This window comes from Hippoglossus stenolepis, chromosome 7, assembly GCF_022539355.2.
Source record: "Hippoglossus stenolepis isolate QCI-W04-F060 chromosome 7, HSTE1.2, whole genome shotgun sequence".
NCBI lineage: Eukaryota > Metazoa > Chordata > Actinopteri > Pleuronectiformes > Pleuronectidae > Hippoglossus > Hippoglossus stenolepis.
Window position 1 is genome coordinate 18,790,602 of NC_061489.1, and position 16,025 is coordinate 18,806,626.

The window sequence follows — 16,025 nt, forward strand, 5'->3', positions numbered from 1 at the left end:
TGATCAGAGTTGCGTTCTACACTGGTAGCTGAGACTAATGCTGGTTGTTTTCTTCAGATAGGGGCTCATGTGATAGGAGCCTGATAAATCAGCAAAGACTCGTGACAAAAAAGAGCCAATCAGCAAGTGGTTGCTAATCCCAACCCGCCTCTACCCGGACTAAAACACAGTGCCAGAGTTTTCAAACTAAAAAGGGGCGAGTTGCGTTTCCAAAACTTTTTGCAACTCAAAAACTGGAGTGTGGAATAGAATGGTAGAGTGGATGTAGCCTCAAAGCATCCCAGTGCAGCCTCACAGAGACATGAATGGAGAACAGTCATAGTCAAATGGCACACCATGGGCCTTTCAACAAAAATGTAGGACTATGGATGAAAGGTTAAGTTTTCCCTCACAAAACTTATTTAGTAATTGGTACCGAAATACAACGTGAGAAGTTCAATTTAACTCCAGTCAAGGCACAGTGTGTTATAGGAGATAATGCATGAGGGACTTTAAAGGATAGAATAAAGCAGCCGTGACTTTCATTGTAACAGAGCCTCGGCCACCTGTCAATCAATGCCAGACAGGCCATTATAGAGCCGGTCGTCTGCACTTGTCCAGCCACTGGCGCTAAAGGCAGCCAGACGTTTCCTCCGGACAGCTCTCACCCACAAGGTTAGACAGCTTTTCACTGAAGCTCTTCTCTTTCCCTGCGCCCCTCCCATTTCCCAGCATCCCAGCTCTCCTCTGCGATGATTTCATACCAGCTGTCTGCTCGCTCCCTTTCTCTCTCTACCTCTTTCTCCATCTATCTCTCTCCTTTCTATTGTTCCCTCCCTCACAACCCCCCACCACCACCACCACACCCCACCACCACCAACCGCCTCTCTCAGCTTGATGAAGTCAGAGTGCAGCTCGGGTACAAAGAGCCACTGCGGGCCATCCATAGTGATCTCATTACACGGGACTGCAGGGGAAACTGTCTTAAGCAATTTCCCAACTAGCCTTCCTTAACACCCCCACCCCTCCAGCCCCCCTCCTCCTAGATACATCAGGGTCAAGGAAGCAATTAAAGGGCTAATTGTCTAAACAGGATGCCAGTTGAATTGAAGGGATGATGCGGCGAGCCTGGACAGTTTCCAATTAAGAATCAAAGAACAACATGAATGCCCTCTAACTGTTTTGCACCAGCAAACCTCCGGAGTGTATCTAGCGTTATGGCAGTATTAACCCATGTTATATCAATAATTAAGAAGATGACTGCGAGGAGCACTGAAATATGGATTATTGACTCACTGCACTTTGTCAGAAAAAAAACGTTTAAATTGCCTGAAAAAAAACTGTGATTGGCAGCAAGAAGAATCGTTACGAGGGAAATGAAAAAGAAACAAAGACAGCGACAGAGAAACTATATATAGACATCATTAGGCTCTGTTCCACTGTGTGACTGGCTGGACATAAACCTAACACATATTAGCATAATGTTTGCACCCACAAAGGGGCAACTGTCACAGTTAATTACTTATTTAATATTTAAAAAGTTAATTACGGCATTTAAGAGCCCGTGTCTCTCAACTTTAACATGAGAGACACGTTAAAAGGCTTCTATTGGTTCAATAACACATTTACAGTCTGCAGTCGACTTACAGCAGCTGGGCTAAAAAGGTGTTGTCAAAAAGTATTTGTTTTGAGAAACACTACAAAGTGAGTTGTACAATGTGTGGCGGCACGGTGGTGAAGTGGTTAGCACTTCCTGGTTCAGCTGTCAACTTGGCAGGGGCCTGGAGTTTGCATGTTGGGTTCTCCGACTTCCTCCCACGGTCCACACGCATTGAGATTGGGGTTATGTTCATTTGAGACTCTAAATTGTCCAAAAGGTCCGTCGCGTGAATGGTTGATTATCTCTTTTTTACCTCTTTTACACTAAAATTAGCAGGTAAACGCAGGGTTTTTTAAACACAAGTAAAACCCACAAAAGGCGATTGACTCCATGCCCTATGGACAGTAGGAGTTTGTCTTCTGTTATTTTTTCCTCCAAAAACTGTCTCACCGCACTGTCTTGCCAAATTAGAGCGTTCACCTGGCTATCCCAGTCTATTGCAGAGTCGTTTAACCCGGGAGTAAATAATGATTTTAACTATTCCCATTGCAGGGAAGCCAGATTAGTGGGTGTTAATATCTGTGGGTTTTTTTGACCAGTTGAAAAGCGGCTTAAGTCAGCCCTAGCCCGCATCTCGCCGCGACCCTTTAAAGAATAAGCGGTTTAGATAATGGATCGAGGAAAAAATGTTTTTTTTGTGAAAATCATCCCAATTCTTTTTTGACAGCCGAATTGTCGGTTCAGAAATGCCATTAGCAGTTGTGTTGCCATAGCGCCGAGGAACTTTACTTCACCTCAAACCCTTCCACTCTCATCTCTCTGATACCGACAGCTCCACGGTACTAAAAACATCCATCCCTCCAGGCTCTTACAGGTTTTTTTTTACGAAATGTCTTGTCCTCTGTAAAAACACCAGCGCGAATGGCCTCTTACCGGATGTTGTGGGACTTGCGTTTGATCTCGTTCCAGCAGAGGTTCATTTCTCCCGTTTGGTGCGGGCCACCTCCTCTCAGCCTCGGGCACTCTGTCCCCTCGTCCTGCCCCTCACCGTCCACCGTGGACTGGCACGGCACACAGTGGCATCCCGGCCACGAGGGCCGCCCCGCAGCTAGAAACACACACAGGGACAACAAAGAGAATCAACAGCGAGTATTAAGGTCAACTGCTGATGAATAATACTTAGTTGCTGTTAGTTGTTTCAACCCTCACAGGGCAGGATTTCTTGTAAAAAAAATTTAAAAAAGACAGCGAGGCAGACAACCGAACACAACTACCACACTTCATCCAACCAACCATGGACACTTCATCCAAACTGACATCCCACACATCCTCCTCATTGATTGAAACTCTGTTAACATAGTGACAGGTGATCAAACGGCCAATCAAATACATGCTTTGGATATTTAGGTTACTCTGAATTCTGTGTTTTAATGCAACAAACAGATTAAAGTCTATAAAACTCATGGATATACTATTCAAACGTATTGTTTCATCATAACCTGTAGCAACACGCTCCAAACACAGCACCAGGGCTGATAACAGACACCCATTTCAAATAAATGACCAAGCAGCACATACTATCCAGTTAACCCTGTTCATTTTTATTTACTTAAATTTAATTTATAAGTAGTCGGGTCAAAAAAACTACAGCAAACTTCTCGGTTAACGGAGCCATGGAAACAGACTGAACTACACTCATGTTTCATATTGATTATTATACTTGACATAAACTAAGTACAGCTGGATGGATGTATTTTTTTCAAAATAAAATAAATAAAATATAACAATGAAAGGAAATGAAAAGAATTCTTGTGATTAAAAAAAGTGGAGCACAAAACTCTACGGAGATGAGTCAGTGCCTCTTTAAGACGAGACCTGATCCAGGCCTGGGAGAGAGAGGAAGCCTTGGAGCATATTAATAATCTAAAGTAAGACCAGAAGATTTATAGAGCGTTGAGGGCAGAAGCTCCAACCCATCTGCCAGCAAGTGACTGATACTTAATCAATCACAATTAGTTAAGCAATGAATGAGCCAAGGGTTAAATCTTAGAGTCAGATTAACCTTATACCTTAACCGTAACGCTGTCCTGTGTGTGGGACAGAAAACAGAAATCATGAGACAAGAGCACTTTTATCCTGTTATTCCGTTCCATTAAACCCAGGGAAACAAACGCAGACAAAAAGCCTGTTTTTTCCACAGACCTCCTGAGAGAGGGGGCATGTGAGGCCACACTTGAAGAGGTGCAAAACCCTGGGGGGGGCATCCAGACACGCGGCATCCAGGGCAGGAGAAGCTTTCCCAGGTTCACAGGCCATGATAAATCTTGTCTTTGGCCACTTGCCTGCGAGTGGATTTCTGTCTATTCTGTTCATTTCACATCCTTTACCTTAGCTGCAGCTAGGCCTCTCAGCTAACACGCTCAGCACGCACACGCACACGCACACGCACACGCACACCCTTTGTGTTTGACTCTAATCGGATCTTAAACTGGTCGATACGATTCTCCTCAGCAGTAGGTCGCAACCTCTAACCTTTGCAGCAGGGCTCATCCATCTAATGCACAAACACGCACACGCAAAGAGGTGCATTTTAATTTTATGTACTAGTCTTTAAGAATTATTTCATGCTTATTAGAGCTGCAACAATTAGACGATCAGTTGATCATCAGAAACTTGAATGTCAACTGTTGTGATTATCAATTATCATTTTGAGTCAATTGATTCAAGATAACAGATCAAACACTCTCTGGTTCCAGCCTGATATCAATATTGATGGTTGAAGATGCAAGATTAAACCCTGGGGAAACAGGAATCTCTATTTTTCACTACTTTCTGATGTTTAATAGAATGGTTTATTGATTAACCAAGAAAATAATGAAAAGATACATCAATAAAGAAAACTGTGAGTCCTAATGTTCGCATTCACTTCAGGAGTTTTACACATTGACCCTAAATAAGAATACTGATAAGTGTAAATGAAAAAATCATCAAACTTTGAGTGTAATCTATTACCATGATGCACATTTACCATAAAAGGGCAACCCAGCTGTTTTAAAGGCTGCGTTGTCTGTGTTTAGAGTTTGTGCCAAAAGGAACTTTAGAAATCAAGAAGAGACATTTTTTTGGTTCTGGTGGGGGGGCATAAAAAGGTTAATGCGTCTTACACATCACTTCCTTTCACGTTCTTCTCCCTCAGCTCAGGTTTATCTAAAACAAATTGAGCCCGGAACGAACAAGGAACTTTTTTTTGCAGTGTCAACATCTGTGTGAACGACCGCGGTGACAGAGAGAGAAAGATTTGCTTTCAGCGCACTCATCTCTTTTTCTTTTATCTTTACCCTCCTCTCTCCTCCTCCTCCTCTCTATTCATTCTTCTCTATTCCTTCCTTACACATTCTCTAGACCAACTCATCTCAGATTGCCCGGATGTTTTTTTTTTTTTTATTCACATGAATCATCATCATCGTCTCGCTCCTGCTCCTGTCTCCCGTTATCTCTCCATTTCCTTCCCTCTCTCGTCTCCCTCAGACAGCTCCTGTTAGTGTATGTAGGTGAGTCTTGTATGAATCAGCAATAACCTGCACATCTCTCCCACTCTCACCGTCTTCTTTACCGTCGCTGGTAATAAGAGGTCACCGGAGCTCAAACAGCTCAAAAAAAGAAGACAATACACACCTTCATATTCTGTATTAGATTTGAGTCACTTTGCTGTTCCGTGTTTGTGAATAAAAGATGGAAGTGAATGCAAACAAAGCAGCAGAAGAAGAAACACATGATGCAATGACGTTTAAAAGCAGATTGGATGTTTGCTTGCTTAGGAAAGCTGCCGGTTCAAGATGTGAAATGGTGTTGAACAATGACAAACATCAACCACACCAGCGCTAACTCCAGGAGAATCCCCTGCGGCTGAACGATAGCTCCGAGAGAGGTTTGCTTCTGGAGTAAAGAGGGAACCGAGTGACAGACAGCTCTGTCATCGACCTTAAATCTCTTTTTCCTGCAGATATAAAAGGCTTTCTCATAAAGACACAAAGTCAAACATCGCTGCACCTGGAAAAATGTATTTATATACTTTTTTAAAGATCTCATTTTGGATGCAAGACACTTTGAAAGTCGTCACAAAAGGCAAACGATGTCTCGAAAAATCACGTCGTGCAAATGTCTCTCTCGTCTCTGTCTCGTGGGCGCACGTCTTCATCACATCGTCATGTATCAGCCCACAGTGCAAGACATTAGGTGAGTCCGTCTCCCGCTTCAAACCTCCAAAACATGAGTCAAGCTTTAAACATTCATTATTCACGGCCTTGATCGAATGTGGCGTTTCTCAGTCAAGCATACATAACCGCGAAGATGCTGACAAGATGCAGCAAAGATTCCACTGACATGCCACAAAATGACACAGACGATATTCATCTCCGCTGCTATGGCTACAGCTCTCACCTCCACGTACTCATGACTCTGTTCTCTACAGAAATCATGCCATAACACTTTGGCCCAATTACATGAACAGCACAGAGAGAATATCTGCCTCTTGTCTTTCTAATGCACTCTTTTTTCTTTTCTTTTTTTTGACCGCTCAAGCCGAGGCAACCCGAAAAGACATTTTTCAGACGAGACGTGAATTTTAAATCAAAGCGTCTGAAGATTATGAAAGATGGCACACAAAGCCTTTCTGGATTTCACAGGCAGAGGAGAAAAGACAGTTCAATTGAGCAGATAAAGCATCAGGCGATCAAAGCCTCTGTGCCGCTGCACCATGTCTACACATTGATATTAATCTGAGGGAATCATGACTGCATCTCAGATATTCCTGAGAAGCAGGAAGATTCATTACCAAAGCTCTGCAGACAAATCCAATTCTTACACAAAGCGCGGCGCCTACCTTAATAATACAGACTCGCTGTGCCGTTACAACTCCAGTCTCAGTGTCATGTTGTTAAAACCTGTCACGAAGGCTAAACGAGGGCTGATAGTATTCATCCTGTCTGCTGGCTGGCTTATCAGAGAATGAGGAGATAAGTTGGGCCTGAAGAAATAAACAGGGGCAGAGGTGGGGAGGGTGAGGAGGGGACGACGTGGCAGAGATGAGTGACCTAATAAGCAGAGACTTCTCTCTCGGTCAAAGACGTCTCTGTCCTTTCACATTCCTTCCTCACACCTACATGCCCCCACTCCTCATGGCCAGTGGAAAGAAAAGGCCATCTGCCCGATGTCCTTCGACCCACACATGCACTCTGACCACAGCAAAAACAACCTGCACTGGAAAGATTCTCAAGTCGGGAAAAGAATCAGACAAAATAAATTCTTACACTCCCACAGCAGAGGCTTTTCGTTCCTACAGTATGTGCCCACTGTTTATAATGAATGGGAAGAAGAGCAAGGGTCAAAGCTCCAGTGCAGTGAAAGAAGTGAAGGGACAACAGCATGGGAGGAAACTTTACGCTAACAGATTTGAACTTTACTATATTGACGTATGATTGCAAGATAACTGTGAGAAACAAAGTCAAATGTCAAAGTCAAAGTCAAAAGTGTTCAAATGTGACTAATAAAGCTGACTGAGTAAAAACTTGTTGCCATGACAGTTGACAACCACACACATCTTCAACCTGGCAGCACAGACAATCCACACAGTCAGCACAGTTTCAAGGTAGACATTGAATATGGTCACTATGTCCCCTTCTGATCCCGAGTTATGGTGATGAATGATTGTAGAAAACAGTTTTTACAGATGTCACAGTGAAGTTAACAAAAATATCATGTCATCATTTTCTATCCCGTCTGATATATGTGTACGATTTTGTCCTAATCTGTTTAAATTCTTGACTAAACGGCAATGAGGTCATCGGCCATGACCTTTCACCTTTGACCAGCAAAATGGAATGAGTTCTCCCTTGAGTCAAAGTGGATGTTTGTACCAAAGTTCCCTCAAGGATTTCCTGAGATATGAACGAACAGATGGACAACCAGCACATAAGGCCTCTCGCCATGGTTGTCAGCACTGAGGCATCACAATGCTTAAGTTCACTGTACAATAGAAAGAAGAAAAAAAGAAAAAAGCACCAAAGCAGTCATGTGATTTGGTCAGATGAGTCACTCTGCACCATGCTCTCAACAAGTGTGCAACTGCATGTGCAAGAGAACGGTTCAGGCCTGAAAGCTTGACCTCTACACTGAGGGGATCCCCTGGCTATGCTGTGCTGTCGAGGGCATTCTGCTGGTTTGGTTTGGGTCTTAACTACAAATGAATACAAAGTTCTTCTGACCTTTACCCTGTGATATAACGTTCCTTTCCTAATGGGACAATACCAACATAGATAGGAGTCACTGAATGGTTTGCTGACAATGATAAAATTCTGTGGTCCTTACGCTCAGCAGATGGGAGATTTTGGTCGTGCCAGATGACGCTGTACCCACCACCATCAATATGTGGGAATATTCTCTGGAAGAGCAGAGCTCCAGTAAAGCTTTACAGACAAGTAGAAACAATGTTGTGGTGCACTGAATCTGTTCTGACCAGACGTGTTGGCCTAACACCTTACGTTGGTTTTTCTTTTCATTTGAAAGGACCTTAGAAGGTAAAAACGTGACCATCAGTAAAGTAAGTACATCCTTAAGGGAACATGTTTGGAATTCGGTCTTGCCGGGTTCAGACATGTTTAGGGGAAACTGAAGGATTTCCATCAGTCGCTGTGGTTCACAGACGACAGGTTATGGCCTTGAATGATTTGTAAGGAATTCAACGAAAATGTTCCTTTTTATGTTGCTTCATTTAAAAGTGTGGAGATGCTTAAAGCGGTAAACTTAGAAACATAAACATACTTTTATATTTTAACTCTTAAATCATCATCATGTTAATCCTGAGATCCTGTGGACGGGTCCTAAAGCCAAGGTGTCACTGATCACTGTTCACCACTGAGGTTTAAAATGAGAAGAAACTGGTTCGGAGGGAAGCAAAGGAGACAAAGGAGGTTTACTCAACAGCCTTTCATCCTCATAGTTAATTCATATTAAAATGTGCATAAGCTGTGACAGACGCAGTTATTGTTCCGAAATGGAAATAATTCCATACCGTAATTGTGAACACATCATTCTGTCAGCAGGCGAAACCCAGCGACAATTTGTAGTGCTTTTACACCCACAATTACAGCACTCTGCAGAAGTGATAAAGCTATTATGCACTGTCTAAAAGAACTGGCAAGCGCTGATACGGACGCCCAGAACTCAGAGGCTGGGCTCCGCTGAATGTGTCAAACACCAATTTAACTTCAACAAATAAAAGCCAAGCCAACAATGACTCAGAGCATCAGTGTCCAAGAGGCCTGCTGGTAAATGAAGACAAGCCGGCGCAAGTTAATTCGGGCCTTTCTATGGATGTGTGTGTGTATGCATGTGATGTGTGTGTGTTTCAGCAGCAAGCTCCTGGCCTTGAGCCTGATCAAGCGGAGGTTGGACTGTTGCCTCCTTGCTGCTCTGTCCCGCAGCTCCTCAACAGCCACTAGTTAGACAGCAAAGAGGAAAACACAAAACACACACACACTAACACACCAACACACGCTAGCTCTCAGTCCCTCTGTTGCAGATGCAGGATGAGTGATCTGAGTTTCCCACCACAGCTGCGACTGTCACACACTGCAGGAGAGCCTGGGGGAGCTCCAATGACCCAGCACACACACACACACACACACACACACACACACACACACACACACACACACACACACACACACACACACACACACACACACACACACACACACACACACACACACACACACACAGGTATTCACATAGGCACTCTCCGATATTGTCTATTAAATAGTAGACGCGCACACACACAAACTTCCAGCTACATCAGCGATACCCTGCCACCCCTGCTGGGCACAGGCAGCTGTCAAACTGTTTCTATCCCCCCCCCCGAAACGTCGGCGCTCACTTCCCGAGCTTGACTCCTTTTGTCTGCAGACATGCGACGCACTGATTTGCTGTTTGAAGCACCCACCTCAAACAGCGGGAGCAACGAGAGACTTCCACGTCCCCTCCTCCTGACACATTCCTCCTGTATTCCCGTCACGACTGCACATTGTCATGCTCGCAGCGTTTCGCCCTCCAACCAGATATTTCATTACCCTTCGTACTTTATTATCTTTTCAATGCCAAAGTAATTTCCCTCTGGAGAAAACATGTTATCCGCGCACTTATTTATATTTACATGGTGCCAGAGTTTATTTTTTCTCTGCTTTTTTACTTTTTCAAGAGCAGACATGCAGCGGACATTAACATTATTATTCCCGGGGGTGGAGGCGGGGAAGTGTTATTTGAACACTCTATTGGAAGCTCATTGTAGCATCAGGTGAGTAATGTCTATGCTTTTCATAAACTATATGATAAGGGGCGTTCTTCTAAAGCAGCAGTGAAGCATCAACTAACTAATATTACTCTTTAATTATTTAGTGTGTGTGTGTGTGTGTGTGTGTGTGTGTGTGTGTGTGTGTGTGTGTGTGTGTGTGTGTGTGTGTGTGTGTGTGTGTGTGTGTATTGATGCAGGCTACAGTTTGTGTGCTGTCCTCATTGTGTCATCCTTTGGCCCGGCCCAGTGTTGATACTGTCTGACTGGCTGAGCCCTGCAGTTGCCAAGTAGCTTTCAGGAAAATGTGCTCTGGAAAGAAATCCCCCATCTCATTTAGGTTTGTTTTGTATATTATTGAGTTTTCACATAATTGTACTTAAAATGCTAAAATACTGTGATAAGCGAAAAAGAGCTGTAGCAAACTTTGTCATTGCATAAATACTGCACTAGAGTCACATTATCTAAAAGCGATCTGAAGTTAAACTGTTGAATTAATTATCGTGTTTTTGCAAAGAGCATTAAACTCATACGGTGCATGAAACAGAATTGTAACCTTGTTGTTTTGATATTTCATATTGAAACTCTAATAGTTGGCCTCACATTATTGCATTTAGATTATCTATTCAGATCTTATACAGTTGAGAAGGCAAACATGTTAACCTACAACTTCTTATTTACTCATCCAGCTAACACAGAACAACATGAACATTTGTTTGGAGTCAAGTTTCTTCCCAGTTAATTCCCAGTTAATTCCCAATATTCTTTCAGATTTTCGCTCCGTTTATGGTCTCCACCGACTCTGTAGTTGCTAAATGCTCAAACATGTTCACCAGCTAGTTGCCAACTTGTTTGTTTGTGGTTTAGTGATTGACAAATAGGGCACATCAGGTTTATAAGAGTTTGGAAACTTTTAGAAAAACAAAAATGCTTAGAGGGGTTACAGCCATGAAACCAAAATAATAATTCTCTCAGTTTGACATTACATGGGTCATCAACCACATTACAAGTAGACATTTGATCCACAAATCTATTTTTCACAGCCGCTTTAAGTTTTGCCTGTAATCAGACTAATGCTTTTGGCTTATCATTAAACCTCCAAATATTTTCTAATGATGATTAAAAGGTTCAGTGTAAAAGGCTCACCTCACCCTCCCCTTCCAAACATGAAGGAGAACGTGTGGTCGCCTTCAGTTGTCATACAAACTCAAAAGGTGTTTAGTTTGTCCAGTTTGGGCTACTGTAAAAAACATGGCAGCCTCCGTAGAGAGGACCCGCTCCCGATGTAAATATAAAGTACTTAAATATTTTCACCAACGTCCTTAAACAAAACAAGTATATGTGGTCTCGATAGCGAACAAAGATGTCTTGGTAGGAGGAAAATATTGTTGCAGTGTGCTCTGAGTGGTCCCTGTTGTTTAAACAGCTCCCCCGGCAAGAAATAGATCACAAGCAAATGTCCACTTTACTTAGCTGTTTGGTTGAGACAGAAACCTAATGAGCTTATTGTGAACACTTTCCATTATTATTTCATACAGTCAATTCAGGTTGCTGCTGCCGTCTGTCTGTTTTTTGTTTGAAGAAAATTGGATTTAAAGCTGTGCAACCTTAATGAAGGCTGCAATTCCACATATGGCTTATTTAACTGTAATGTATTCCAATCCGTGTGTGTGTGTATATCCACCTTGAGGTTCATATGTCATCTGTTCAATTATGTGAATAACTAATGAACAGAGTGGTATTAAGATCTAAGGAGCCGTTTCTAGTCTTGAATCTATTTTTAGGAAGTAATGACAGCTGATGTATTTCATTTTGCATCAAACATCTCCCTCGCTGTAAAACATTTCCTGAGAATTGCAGGGAGACGTGCATCAAAGTTACAAAATTAAAACAGAAGACCACAGGGCTTGAAATTACCAGTGAAGAAATAAGAAAAATTAACTCGGCTCACTTTAGGGATGTTCAAGCTCATTACTTAAGCAAAAGCAAAAAACGGTGATTAACTCTGCAGATTGGGATACGGTTTTCCCGGGCGAAAGGCTTCCAGCACACCTTCAGCAGATTTCCAGAGAGCAGACTGAAAAATACATGGGACTGAGAAAGCTGGGGGAACAGCTCTGGGACCGAGCAGCCACAGAAACCGTATTCTGCAGTGCGTTTTAAATACGACAGAACTGGTGATATCCGCATAATGAAAATTAAGTGCCCTACTATGTCATTTTCCAAGTGTGAGCCCTGTAAAAGAAAGTGTTTATTGATGCAATGTTGTGCTGAGGATGTTCGCAATCTGTGGTCTACAGTGGAGTAATATATGCAGAATGTGACAAGGCGACTGGCAAAGAACTGAAGCACAACAACAAAGCACAGCATCAGTAAAGAGGATTTAAACCATATCAGTCCGCATCTTAAACAGATTATTTAGTAAGTCCTTTGTAACTATATCAAAAGGCATTTTAGGGATTAGCCGAGACAAAAAAGAAAAAAAAGAAGATTAATCTCAAAGGAGTTCATATTGTGGCCCCAGCTGCATTTTAGAGTGTCGCAGAAAAAGAAAACGTTGGAAATTCCACAAAGTCAATGAATGAAATCAGTGTTTTGTGTTTTACTAACAAGTGCATCTGTTTGGACTTAATTAAAGAAAATGAACGGAAAGAAACGCCCGCACCGCCTCACAATTACAGAGTAAGCAGTGCTGATTAAAAGTAAACCCCGGCACTGCTTCCCAACGCGCAGTAATGTGAGGAGAGGAAACGCCTGGTTCAGAGAAGAGGTAATTTACCAAACCCCAGTCAAAATCCATGCTAATTAAGACGAGATTCTTCCACTGCAAAAACGAAGGAGATGAAATAATCAGCTGGGAATGAAAGAGCTACTTTTCTCTTTCTGATAGTTTCTCTCCTTTATACATTTTCTGGTTTTATCAGTCACTTTTCTTCCAAAGTTCCCTCACATCAAGATGTTCATCATTACACATATACAGTATATTTTACCACGTTGTACATTATTTCAACTCTTAATATTCCTGGTCACGAACCATTACGAGTTTCATTATGCAAGACTGCAACGAAGGAAAATCATCATACAGGGAGGAAGCAACTGAAAGATAGCAACACTAAGTTCTGAACACTGTGTGACCTATGGGCTGAATGAAATGCCTCTGTACTTAGTCCTCAAACAAAAAGGATGAGTCAGAAAAGAACACCCAATGCAAAGTTATCAGTCCATCCATCCATTCTTCCATCCATCCGCAAAAAAAAGTCACAAGTAATTTGGTTTAGCGACGGCACGGCGGCCGGCAACACATAAAAATGGTGCAAATTAAAAGCCAGGGTTTTGTAATAGCCTCGTGTAGCATTTGAGATTAACAGCGCATGTATAACACAGCTGGCCTTCTCTTGAAATGAGGCAACGAAAGTGAGCAGTTTCCAAACCAAGTTTTTAATAATTAAGAGGAAGGAAAACATGTCGAAAATACACGGTAAAGGTGATAATAAAATACATATTTTCATTTCATTATCACAGGGTGACTTTGTCTTAGCTCACTACACCATTTACCTGACTTTGGTTCCAAGTAATGCATTTGCAACGTTTTCACAGATAACAGCTTTGTTTACATTCACACTCACATATATTGCACATATTTTCATCGTGAACATACTTTATGTTTTTTGCTTTTATTTTTAGATATTTTATGTTCCTGTTCAGTTCTGTACTTCAGTATTTGCTTATCGCTAACGACTTGATGTTGAGAAACCAGCTCAGAAATATCAATTAATACATTGTAACACATTACAATCAGCTAGATAGAGCTGAGTAAAGTCTGAATATTAATGTTAAAGGTATCCATGCCAGAGATCTTCATGCTGTATATAATAATAATAATGATAAAAACTATTTTATTGCAACTTTCAAGGGCCCCATGGACGTTTCACACAAGGGACAAGGATATATTAAAGGGGACAAAGATGAAGGCATAGTAGAGGACAGTAGCGGGAGTGATTCTGGACAGATTGCATTAAGTCAGGTCATATGCAGTTTTAAATAGGAGGTTTCTTTTATGTCCAGATGGATGTTGCACTGCAAATCTTAGTTGGCAGAGTATTCCAGAGGGTGGGGACGAGCTCTGTCCCCTGAAGTCCACGACCTGGTGTTGTGGATGGTGAACAGACTTGCTGTATCCAGTTTCCTGGACAGGATGTAAAGTGGAGCTATGTTGGATATGTGCTGTGGAGCGAGGCCCTGCACGGATTTGCCCTTTATTTCGATGTTTTACTTCTTATTAAGATCTAATGTTGATCTTTCACTTGTGATAGTTTAATTTGTCTCACTGGCATGAGCAACAAAACAAAGCAGCTTTTATAAATCCTATTTCTCTGACATTGTATTATTTATTTTTTACAATATAATGTAAAATACTCATCATTCTCTGAATTTGTGATCACTACCATTCAAATTGTTGTCCAGTATTGTTTCGTATATATTTCACAACGTCTTGCAGCAGCAGCTTAAAAAGTAAACTGGTAACTGGGAGTGTGTTCAGCTTCCTGAATGGCTGCATGTGCACCTGCATGTTCAGTATAGTGAAGGCTGAGAGATTGACAGGAGGGAGGCAGATATAAATGTGTGAGATATTGCAAAACATCTAATTTCAAGAACTGTGAAATTATTCAAAATGATTGTTAAAAATGATGTTGTCATAATAAGGTATAATTACTGAATATTGCCAGCGACTGTGCACAGACTGCTGGTAAGTGCTAATGACAAATATGTGAGGAAATAAAAGCAGCACAAAGCACAAATCAACAGGGAAGGCACCTTAATGGATGCAACACTCCACCGAGGCTCGTTTGAAAGCACAAATCTCATTATAACAGCAAGAAAAAGGCGTTTGACAGGGAATGGTGTGACATTTGGCTCTCTGCTCAACTGTCCACTTTCACTGGCCTGTCAAACCTGTCACTTCCTATTTGCTGAGGGAGCCATAGAGGTTCCAGTGGATGGGGAATCTGCTTGACAGCTTGCTGTCCATTAAAAAGGTGACAATGAATTCCACAGAATATCTGCAGTCTCCAGCATGAGCTGCAGCTACAGCATAAATCAGAGTTTGACTAAGAAAGAGTAGCACAGTGCCAAACAGAGGAGGAGACGCAGAGCACACAGGAGACGAACAAAGCCAACAAACATTACAACAGAAATAGAAAATGCAACATTAATGCTTTGCCTGTGTCACAAAACACTGGGACATTAACTCCATGGCTGACTAACTATGTAATTGGAACAGGCACAAATCCAGCGTGAAAGCAGCTGTTTTTGTAAACAGGGTCATGTCTGTTTTCCTCTGAACACAAATAAATTCTGAAAAAAAGAAAAGGATTCAAAAATCATTTACATGCCCGGAAACTGGACGGACTAAATGGAAAAACACTGTGATGAAATTGGGACAGTGAATAAACACCAGTGAGAGAGCAAAGAGCTGAACCTTGTATTTTTTAAACCCTGAATAGCAAGTCAGACGTGAATAAAATCAATGCCCAGGCCTTGTATGTGGCTGAGTATTTGGAAGTACATTGCAGGTAGGGTGAAAAGAACATGAGAAATGAATTTGTTTCCATTAGATGAAGCTTATGATAAGCTAATGATTGAATTTGAGTTTTAAATATTCAGGTAGCACTCCTCTGTGCTGATCCTCTGAGACCTGCATTAACATACCTGCACAGTATGGCCTCGACTCAAGGTTCGACTCTTACGATTATTCCTAAGAGTCGACTTCAAGGAGAGTAAATCCTGTTTTAGACCCACACAACGTCTGTGGTATGTCATTACACGTGGGACAGGATTGCAAATCATGGTCGGAAAAAGAAAAACGCTGAGCCGGCCTTGCAAACACGATCCTAAACAAACTGTCCTTTCAGTGAAGGACAGTAGGCAGAGAGCTGGACTGGAAACAACTGACCTGACATTTAAAGCAATTGAAAACACTCTTGCATAGAGGGACTAAACTCTGGGAAAGAATTATTTCTCACAATTTGAGAGAAGTTTGGTGCATAAAGACGTCGTCCTCCTATAAAAACCCCGGTGATCTGTGCAAGCTGCTTATTACAA

At 42.0% G+C, this 16,025-nt stretch overlaps 1 protein-coding gene across 1 annotated transcript in view; it reads right to left on the bottom strand.

The window, feature by feature from the left end:
• Nucleotides 1–6,576, bottom strand: part of drp2 (dystrophin related protein 2) — a 76,712-nt gene extending 70,136 nt beyond the window's left edge. Inside the window, exons 1-2 of the mRNA XM_035161393.2 lie at nt 6,462–6,576; nt 2,513–2,687 (exon numbers count right to left, since the gene is read on the bottom strand). Of these exons, the coding sequence (XP_035017284.2) occupies nt 2,513–2,559 (47 nt within the window). The 5' untranslated portion in view covers nt 2,560–2,687; nt 6,462–6,576. The remainder of the gene's footprint in view (nt 1–2,512; nt 2,688–6,461) is intronic.
• Nucleotides 6,577–16,025: the final 9,449 nt, after the last annotated feature.